Source organism: Elgaria multicarinata, chromosome 2, assembly GCF_023053635.1.
Source record: "Elgaria multicarinata webbii isolate HBS135686 ecotype San Diego chromosome 2, rElgMul1.1.pri, whole genome shotgun sequence".
NCBI lineage: Eukaryota > Metazoa > Chordata > Lepidosauria > Squamata > Anguidae > Elgaria > Elgaria multicarinata.
Window position 1 is genome coordinate 65,890,359 of NC_086172.1, and position 11,094 is coordinate 65,901,452.

General features: G+C 40.5%; 1 protein-coding gene across 2 annotated transcripts; it reads left to right on the top strand.

Annotated features, from left to right (window-relative positions):
- The first annotated feature begins 181 nt into the window (after positions 1 to 181).
- FAIM (Fas apoptotic inhibitory molecule) lies at positions 182 to 10,098 on the top strand. 2 transcript variants are annotated; one of them, XM_063118651.1, is made up of 5 exons: positions 182 to 250; positions 4,510 to 4,645; positions 5,818 to 6,046; positions 8,323 to 8,372; positions 9,661 to 10,098. In XM_063118651.1, the coding sequence occupies exons 2-5, from the start codon at positions 4,535 to 4,537 to the stop codon at positions 9,808 to 9,810; spliced, it is 540 nt and encodes a 179-aa protein (XP_062974721.1). In that variant the 5' UTR covers positions 182 to 250; positions 4,510 to 4,534; the 3' UTR covers positions 9,811 to 10,098. The 2 variants fall into 2 exon arrangements, with proteins under 2 accessions (XP_062974721.1, XP_062974720.1); XM_063118650.1 differs by lacking the exon at positions 182 to 250 and adding an exon at positions 300 to 464.
- The last annotated feature ends 996 nt before the right edge of the window (positions 10,099 to 11,094 follow it).

Sequence of the window (11,094 nt, forward strand, 5' to 3'; positions counted from 1 at the left end):
CAAGGCGGAGGGGCGGCGCTGGAGAAGAAAAGCTCCGCGGGGCGGGGGGGGGGGAGGAGGAAACCCACAGCCGGTGACGGAGGCCCAGGTGTGTTGCCGGGTGAAGGGCAGACGCGCTGGTCGCTCGCTCCAATCGGTGCGCTCCCGCTCGCTCTCCTACTCCAGGCCCGGCCGCCATTTTGGGAGCCGGGACTATAAGGGAAGTGGGAGGCAGCGACCGGCGGAGTAACGGTTTGGGGAAACCGCGAAGGTATGAAGGGAAAGTAGATAAGAAGAAATTCCTCAGTACTATCCTCCATAATTTTACTCCTCTTCCTTGTCGGGTTGGGTAGAAGCGGCTGTCTGAAGTACTGCAAACTTGCCATACATACACGTACCTTGCTGGTCCCTGCCTCCATCCCAAGAAAAGGCCTTGGTTTCGGGAGGTCGCAAGGGAGAGGCTCTGTCACCAGCCTACACGGCAGGTAAACATGCCCCTTCTTCCCATCCCCAGTTGCTGTATCTTTCAGCTGTGCTGACCTAGAAAAACCGCGAGGACCATGATGTGTATAAATCGTGCTATCGCCAAACCTTCATCTGCCGTCGTTATTAATCCGGATTAACAGTCTCATACTCGCGTTTGACAAACGGTGTCTTGAGTTCCTGCTTCATCTATAACATGAATTTAAAGGGCGGGGGGAGAGCCATCCTTTTGCTGGTTAAAAGAAACTAATCCAGATTGTGTGTTTAGGTAACCTATAAAAAAGTCCTGTTCTTTTATTCTGAAATTTTATCATTCATCAGCGAATTGAAGAACAGAAATAGTATTATTTCTTTTAACACGCTGTAATAACTGGTAATTTGAGATTAATCAGGAATAAAGAAGCATCATTTTGCAAAGCCTCCTTTACTTAACCTCAGCAACCACCAATATATATCTACATAGAGAGGTCTTACGCAGTTTCTACCAAAACTCTGGCTATACTTTTGTAGAAGAATCTAGAATTCTATGACGATAAATAAAGCTAAATTAAACAGAGACCTTTGTACACCAGTTACTTGGGAACATGGCAGGAGGGTGCTGTTTCACTCCTGGGGTTTCTGGTCAAGGGCTGGTCGGCCACTGTGAGAACAGATTGCTGGACTAGATGAACTTTAGGGCTCCATCACACCAGTGTTTTATCACACTCTCGTCATGCCTGGTTTGTAGTTTTGCAGTACAGCACTCAGATGATGCTGTGCCTGTCCTGCAGACACCCTGCCCTTCCCCCTCTTTTTTGTGTTTTCCTAGTGTGGGGAAAGTCTGGATTATTTTCCCCAAACAGAATTAAAGTGCCCTTCAGCCCTCGTGTAGCACTGTACCCTCACTATTTCCTTTGTTGGGGGCATGTGCTTTGAAGGGAGAGCTTGCTGAGGAAAGGGAAGGGTGGGGCAGTTCTCCTCCAGCACCATGTCAAACCAACAGACTTGTGCTGAATCTTTTGAATGGACTTCTACTGCTCCAACCCCACTCTCATTGCCTGCAGAAACGGAGCCCAGCCAATGAAACGTTAAATCTGGAAATCACTAGACAACAAATCCAGAGCCCAGGGGGTGGGGGAGGAAGGAGCCCACGCCCATCACAATGTTACAACCAATGAACTGGAGGCGGAAGAAGGGGCAGGGCAGGGGTGGAGTGGAAGTGCAAACAAGTGAAAGGGAGGTTTCATTGGTATAGCATAATACCACAAACCCACATGAAAAGGGCCATTAGCTTGATGCGTTAATGAAATGGAGCTAGAAATCACAGAGACAAACCAGGGTGGGGAAAGTAGATGCTCTGGAGCCCTTAGTGTGATCCTGAATGACTCTTCTTATGTTTTCATGAGAAATTTTCTTAAAGATGATTCCTAACATTTTTTGCATCTTGCTACACTTCTCACTTACGCTACATTGAAATCAAGAGAGGATGAGCAGAGTTTGTGACCTCAGTTCTCTTCGTATATGTAATCATTCTGAGTGGAACCCCACCCAGGCAATGCTCCCATGGACAGAAAATCTGGATCCAAACCAATACATGGAGGCAGAGCAATTTAAATAATTTCTTGGAAAATGCATCCTTCCTTGACCCTTCTCAGTCTGGCTTTCATCCTGGTTATGGAGATGTCCTTAGTTTTCCTGGAGGATAGATGGAGAAGTGTTTCCTTGTTGATGTTGTTTGACCTTTCAGCATTTCATATTGTGGCCCTTGACATCTAACTGTACCATCTGGAATATCTGGGAGGAGCATGGCTGTTGGCATTGGACTGGTTCTGCTCCTTTTTTTCTTGGTGTAATAACAGAAGGTGATTATTGGGAGATGTTCAGCCCTTGGGAGATGTGATGTAAATTTCCATGGATCAGCTGAGGAATTGAGTTTAACATCTCTATGAAACCACTGAGGGGAATCATCCAGAGCTTTGGAGTTGGATTAAACCACAAAGAGTCTTGCAGCACTTCAAAAACTAACACATTTATTATGGCATTGGAGATTTAGCACTTCTGGAGCAACAGGATAGGTCAGCAGAGTTTGCATAAGGGAGCTCTGCTGACCTCTCCCAGTTGAGAAATGTGTTTCTGTTCATCTCAGGGTTTTCTCTGGGAAGTACTAAAACTCTGTTGCACAAGCAGTGGCACAAGTGAATTTAGCATGGATGTAACGCCCATTGAATTTTGCCATAGTAATTCAGGGTTTTTTATAGCCACTCACCGTTTAGTCTCTGGTGAGTGAATCTGGCAACCTGGCAGTGAAGTTTTTATAAACTTGAGAGCTGTTTTGTGTGTTTGTTTGTTTTCAGGTTATCACTGTGCCGCAAATTACTAGCATGGGAATGTGTGGATTAGTGGGCATGTACAAAAAATGTTGAGGGCTAATAAGTTATTTGCAAAGCTGGTGTAACTTAAGAAACACTGTGAATATACTGTAGATAGAAATCCAGTAAATGTCTACAAATCAAAGTGATTTATGTCTGTCACTGTTTTATGTATTGCCATGATGAAGAAATTTATTAAATTATATTTGATAGGGTTTAATTATATGTGTTTAGAAACTCAACCATAAAGGGAGAAACTGAAAAAGGATTGCCTCCTAATAAACATGGCACTATAGTTTTCAACATTTTTATTTATTTATTTATTTATTTATTTATTATTTTTTTGCTGCTACCAGTGTTCTGCTTTTTCTTTTCTTGCTGCTAATTGGATTAAAGGCCGTTTTGGTTACTATGGCATCCCGGGATGAGAGTACTGACTATGAAGATGATGTAAGGTAAAAGTACTCTGAACTGTAAGAGGTCTAGGAGGGCCTCCTCAAATTTTAATAGTGACAGAACTGCTGCTATCAATACAACTTAAATAATTAGCCAAGTTTATTATGCACTTAAACCAAGTTAATTTGATATGTATTAAAAACAGGATCTTAATTTGTGCTTCTTTAAACATAAATGTTTGTTTAGTAAACTCTAAAATGTACTATAGTTGTTTTGTAAATTATTTCAGAAATCACTACTAAAATGGATTATAGTGACACTGGTGATAGGTGTTGCAGTATTTTAAAACACAAAAAGGTTGTCTTATTTAAGGAAAAACATGTCTATAGAATAAAAATCCATTGGATTAAGGAAAACAGTTTTTTAAAAATAGCTATATGTCAAATTTAATGTCCACTTAGTTCTTTTCTTGTCTGTGCTGTCTTTTGAGATACAAATATTCAGTTTTAAATATATTGTGAATATTGCTCAGTCCCCATTGCTCTAGAAATGTTAGGGTAGGGAGTGTATTTCCACACAGTTTGATAAAGACTATATAAGTCCATTGGAGACACCTCTGGACTAGGATTCCAATATAGAGAGTTGCACAGTATGTTCTCTATGACTCAGTTCACACAACACTTTTCTCTATTCAGCGGGAAAACTCCACTCAACGGTGGAGGAGTACCCACCACACAACATATTCTAGCTCCGCTGTTGTGTGGGTGTGGCCTCCCATGGAGTGCAGTAAATCTCAAGGCAGCGTTTGATTGACAGTTCTTCTGCCCTCTCTCCTCCCCAGTCCTCCCAATGGCTTCCCATCAGCCATTGCTGCAAAAAATCCCAATGGCTCTCCTTTCGCCTCTCTTGCCAGAGAACTCTATGGCCACTGGGAAACTCCACTCAACACATAACTCCACGGAGCCCTCCAGACAAAACAGAACACAATGATTGTGCAGGAACTCTCCTCTGCACAGTGTGGAGATTTAGGGTGAAGTGTTGTTGTTTAAAAAAACACCCACTCCACTGTAGGGTGTTTTCTCTCCAGACAACACTTTTCTCAATGGTGTTGTGTCAACTGAGCCTATGTATAGTGCAGTGTTCAGTTCTCATTTTAAAAAAATACCCCTGCAGAACATGTTACCAAGCTTGAAAGCACTTCAATGCAGAACAATAAGCTGCTGACCTTTGTACATATTTACAGGTGGTCTCTGGATTGTAGATTTTGCTTTCATTGGGTATATCTGAACTTATATTCCTATAGATCTGATTACAGTTACCTGGACAGAATGACAGACCTGGTGGCTATCTGGGAAGTAGGTTTAAGTGATGGCGTTCACAAAATTGAATTTGAACATGGGACCACCTCAGGAAAACGTGTTGTATATGTAGATGGAAAGGTAAGATTCTTATGTAGAATGCACAGAATTCTTTGAAAAACAAGTAGTGGACATTTTTCCGTAGGTAAAATCTGGTTAGCCAAAGGAATAGTTCTTAAGAGTGTAATACTAACAGTGGGTGTGGGGGGATTTCATGGCAGATCTACTTCCAAATCTAAAGCCCTATCAGCCTATTGCAGTGAGGGTGGAAGGTTGGGGGCAGCTTTTCCTTATCTCCCCATTCCCTGGTTCTTACTTCATTTCCTCTCATTGTGGTAAATGGAAGGGTATTAATTACACCACCTCCAGGATTTGCATTGTTTATAGCCTTTGTGAGGGACGGGTATATCTGAGGAATGGGAAGACACAGGATCCTGCAAATCCATGGCTTCCTCTGACACCCCCACATCACCCATTTTGGGGGGCCATTGCCTTCTGAGCATTGCAGGTAGAAGAGCAACATTAGTGGAGTTTTCCACTCCCACTACAGGCAGACCTCCACCTGTGGAAAATGAGGTTTGAAATATCCATCGACCCTTCAGCTGCTATCACTAGAGGTTTAGGATTACATGCAGGTAGAGCAATCTGGAGAAGAACGGGGAAGGGAGTGACATCCCACCTTATTCTCAGTAGGCGGAGGACTGCTTTTTAAAAAATCTAAATAGCAGGCTATGTACTGGGAACTGCTGCCATAAAAAGTAGAGATGGGTGAGCTGCAGACTGCTCATCCCAAAAATGAATCAGTGGGGCACAAACAAATACCAAACCCCTTATTCAATCAGGCTATTTGCTGGGCCCAATTCCCCCTCAACCAATCTCTCCCTTCCCTGATACTAAAAATATGATAAAAATAAATTAAATAACTAATAATTTGCTGCCCTTAAATAACTAATAATTAGAACTTCTCATTCATCCAATATTACCTGCCTAATCAGGAGTGAAAATGCATGCATACATGTCTAAAGGTGTATTGATAGACTCTGTAACACCCCATCCATTTGCACAGAACAGCCTTGTATTTTGTATTTCCTGTTGTACTGTAACGTTTCACTGAAGTGATGGAGTAATAGTCCACCTGTGTGTAGATGTATATTTGATGTTAAGATCTTTTTTGTTCTAATGTAATTTAAAGTATTCAGTATCTTTTGAAGCAAAAATATCCATTATATTAATACCCATTTTTTACTCTTCAGGAAATAATGAGAAAAGAATGGATGTTCAAGCTAGTGGGAAAAGAGACATTTACTGTTGGAGCTGCCAAAACAAAAGCTACTATTAACATTGATGCCGTCAGTGGCTTTGCATATGAATATACCTTGGAAATTGATGGGAAAAGTCTCAAAAAGTACATGGAGAACAGATCAAAAACAACAAATACTTGGGTCGTACACCTGGATGGTACAGATTTCAGGGTTGTTTTAGGTAGGTTATTCTTACGTCATCCCATATGGTTTCATACATATTTGTTTAGTAGTTCTGTGGTTTCCTCTGAAGAGTACTGATATATTTTGTTGTGACTCCTTCATTTGAAGTAAACGCTAGAGAAAATCCTGCCTGAGCCTGGAGGCTTTCTAGAATTAGCAAGGCCTTTTTGGTCAGGAAATGGTTTATAAATTTTAGTAAGCTGTGCTAGTAATAATTTTGTTATTGTCTGATTTATTGTTAGCAATGTTTCTTAAATTGTGTGGTGTTGGTTTTATGGTGCTGTTTGCAGGCATTTTAAAAGTTAAGGAAGGTACAAATCCAGTAAATAGTGTTGGCCTTCTTTAGTATATGCACTGCAGCTGCTAACTTGTTCTAAGGGCATAACTAAGGACAATAACTAATTTGTTCTAAGGGCATAACAAAAATTTACAAGGATCTGTGGCTGCCGCCAACCCATGACTTCGTTGTTATCTAGCAAAAGAAAGACAGGTCCATATCACATTCTGCATTTTCCCATCCTTTGCAAGCAGCAGCCATGAGCTTGAAAGGAAGGGAAATACACTGAATCTGAGGATATTACCATCACACCTTTTCTTTTACAAGACATGTCAGGGAGCCAATGGCAACCCCATGGATGGCCAGGCCCTTTAAGCCTAATATGGTTACCTTGAACCATAGTCTCATGTTGTCAGTGTTCTAATCAGCTTTATTTATGTCCAAGCAAAGCACTGTTTTACTCTAGCTAAGATGGAAATCTGTCCTGACATATATAGGAAAGCCAATAAGAAACTATGCAGAGTTACCTCCAGAACCGTATGCATGTTAGAGGAAGCCCTGAAATGAGCAGAACTGCTCATTTCTTGATTGGGACAGATCAGCGGAACTCAGTTATGTGATCTCCGCTGACCTGCTCCATTCCAAAAATGAGTGTTTTTGCTTGTTGCTGGTTGCCCTGGAAGCATTAAAACTTTGTCCTGTGAGTGGTGGGTGCCACTTGCAGATGGGAATTGGTGGGGCTTGAGAGAATTAGCAGAGGTGTAAGTGTTCTGTTGGATTCTGTCCAATGTGATATTGGTGCAGAAATCAGCTGAGAACTTTCACTTGGAAACTCCCCTCCCCCGCCCTTTATGTCTTTAGAAATATGCTTGGAAGATACTTCTGTGTTAGCAATACCTGCTGAAATCTCAGGAATCAGGGCGGTGGCTGAGTAAGATTTCCATTGCCTTGGGGTAAAATTTTCATTGGCCTATATAACTCTTAACCCCTCATATGATTAGCAAAGCCAAACTATATAAAATTTAAAATTGCAAATTCATGCAAAAATAAAAGAAAGAATGCACATTTGTTTAACTCTGAATAATTTATACATGTCAGAGAAGTCAGTATATCTTGTTACAGAATTTGGCTTGTCTGATGCAGTCAGCTGCACTGTAGCAAGAGTGAGAAAGAGCTGACAAAGGGGAAATTATGGATCCCTACTGCTTAAATCTATGACCTGTGCTTGCATAGATGGTCACAAGATTGTATGCTCTTGCTATTAGTGGAATTCTAATAATAGATTCAGCAAAATGTGAATTTTGTATATTATGGATAACAAAATTGGATTATGGAAGACCGATCAATTCTAGTCTTGGATCTCTCTGTCTCCATTTAACTAGAGACCAGGGAACAGAACTATTAGGAGGGAGACCTCCAACAAAATGTTTTAGTGTTTTTCCATTCCATAAGAGAAATGCTCCTGTCTGGAATCGAGAGCCTCTCAGGAAGGGATGAGATTCAGGGGTGGCTTAGGATAACGGACACCATATTCTTTCTCCCAAAGGCCTATATAGTGCTCGAGTGCTGTCTGCCTCAACTTTTTTTATATATACCTATATAGTCATGGGAAGGAAGTGTACAGTTCTGAAGATGGAGAACTTTCCTCCTTCTAGGATATTTAGTGTAACAGGGATGTAACTGTTACTAGTGTAACTGGCCCATGGAAGGTGAGCATTGTGCTAAGTCCCTCCTTTCCCTTTTCCTGTGGTATTGTTTTCCACACTACATCAAAATATATGCAAACATTTACAACTACATTTTAAGCATATGTTAAAAAGGAGGGAGCATATATGTATGGCAACTGTACAAACAAGCAAATCAAACTGAAATATGAACTGCAAAAGAACATCTTTGGTCTAGACCTATAATCATGCATAATTATGCTTAATATGGCATAGAGAATGTTGATATAATAATTTTCGTGACAGACTTTTTGTGTGTGTTTTCCTTTATAGAAAAGGATACAATGGATGTCTGGTGCAATGGTAAAAAAGTGGAAACAGCGGTATGTCACTTTGAAGAATAGTAATTTTAAGGAGAAAAACTTATGTTACAATGGAACAAAGTTACTTAAAACAGATGTATATTGAATGGCATTCCTCCCCCCCATTTCATATTTATTTAATTATTACATTTATATCCCGCCTTTTTCCTCCAAGGAACCCAAGGTACATAATCCCCCTCCTCTCCATTTTATCCTCTCAACAACAACCCTATGAGGTAGGTTGGGCTGAGAGTCTGTGACTGGCCCAAAGTCACCCAGTGGGTTTCATGGCTGAGTGGGGACTAGAACCCAGATCTCCCGACTCCCAGTCCAACACTTTAGCCACTGCGCTACAGTGGTGGTGTGCAGAATTAAGACTATTAAAATTTAGAGACAGTTGGATTTGTCAGAACTACCCTATAAAAACAAGTAAAGCCAACAAAGGATGTTGCAGTACTTTAAAGACTAATTAATTTATTATGTAATATAAGCACAGTGACCCTTCAAAACACTAGTGGTAGATAAGGTATTTTGCATACATTCCAGTTCTAATTGAATTGAAATACTATCTAAACTCTCTGCATTTACCTAGGGAGGTTGTGGGCTCTCCCACACTAGAGGCATTCAAGAGGCAGTTGGACAACCATCTGTCAGGGATGCTTTAGGGTGGATTCCTGCATTGAGCAGGGGGTTGGACTCGATGGCCTTGTAGGCCCCTTCCAGCTCTGCTATTCTGTGATTCATTTCATTTCCCTCTGACCTGTACTGCTTTACAGTATCCACCCAACCATATGTTTATATACTCACAACTAAGGATAATGCATCTGACAAAGTGGGAGCTAGTCCATGAAAACTTATGTCATATTAAATTTGCTACTCAAGACTCTGTTGTTTTTGCTGCAATGCAGACTAACATGACTTCCCCTCTTTAAAAAGCAAGGAAATGTACTTTGAGTAGACTTACATAAGACTGTGCAATTAGAATAGCTATCTAGAATACCCAATGTGAGGCACTCTTCCTTTACAGGAAAGTGAACCTACTCTCATATATTTAAACAGTCTATTTACAATGGGGTTTATAAGCCTCGAAAATACGGTGTTGATTAGGTTCATTGATAAAATCTTTATAATCTGGCCAATACAGGGCATTTCCATTACAGCCTAAACTCTGTGCTGTGATTTATAATTTCCAGTAGATTGTGACCACATCGAATAACATTTGCCTGTGCCTTGCTGTGCTTTTAGAACAACTATTTGGTGGCTTTGGATAGCTTTTCATTGTTTTTGTTGTTTTCCTTTTCTGTACCAGGGTGAATTTGTAGAAGATGGGACAGAAACACATTTCAGTATTGGAAAGCATAACTGTTGCATTAAAGCGATCAGTAGTGGGAAGAGAAGAGAAGGAATTCTTCATATGCTTATTGTAGATGATGGAGAAATCCCAGAAGCTTTGGAATAACTTTCAGGTATTCTGGCTATTGCAGATATAAAGATCAGGGATTTTCAATTACAGTGGTAATTGACAACTTTTAATATGTACTTCTTTGTACATCTAGTTTGTGCTGTTTTCTTTTTTTAGTTACTGTATATGAAATTTATTGGAGGACCAGATGAGAGTGTAAAGCTATGTACAATCTCAAGCATTCCTAGTTATTTTGTAAATAATATATATATATTATTAGGACACTAAAGGGCAACTTTAAATAATTAGAAAATGTTTACATGGGAAAATTTTAATAAAATAAAGTGCAGAATAAAATAGTGAATTGTGTTCATTTAAAGTTTAGAATACCTTCTTTTCAAATCCTCTTTAAGTGTGCTGTGTCTTTTTAGAAAACTGGTGTGTGCACCAATGATCTTCCTTTTAGTAAGCCTTTTTGGCATTGTATTGATGTCATGAGCCATCTGCATGCATGGGGAGCATTTTTCCTGCTAGTTGTCAGTTGAACACAAGTATGCATCTATGCCTGTCTCCCATGTGGAGACAGGCAGTCTACTTACCAGGACCCTATGAAAAGGTTATCTGTGCATCAAGCAGAACTAATCCACACATATGGGCTTCATGAGGAGTGGGCTGGCTAGATCTATAGGTAGCAGGTGATGGCTGTGTATTTGTGCCCAGGAAAGTGGTCCTTTGTGCTCTATGGTGATTGATTTACCAATGGTAAATCTGCAGCTACACAGGGTGAATCATTGCCTCCATTTTCAAAATCCAATGTCTGCCTTTAGGAAGGGGGAAATGTATGCAAGAATAAACCTGCTGAATGGTCACAGTCCTGTATCCCCAGGGCTCATGAAGGTCTGAATGAGCAGGAGCAGTTCCATTTTCATTGATTATCTATACAGTGCTCCAAACACTGAATTAACTCATTATGGTTAGTGAGCATGTTTAAACTGTGGTTATGTAGCCACCATGGTTAGGAATGGTTCACAAAGTATGCTAAGCCATAATGTTCAGCTCAAAATGCTTAACCCACCATGGCTTAGCATGTCTTCTGAACAGGGGCTATGTTGAATTGCAGCCAGCATTTAAAGTAATTCCTCTTAGAAGTATGCCTCAGTGTTTGTGCTGATGTAACTTCACATGTCCTTTTTTCTCTAACATCACTTGCAGACAAAATATATTGAACGAACGATGTACAAAACTCCTTTCTTACATTGCTGATTTCTGCACATTATCAGAGGTTCCTTGGAGACCATACTTATTTGCATGGGCATATTACGACTGGCACCATAGCTTAAT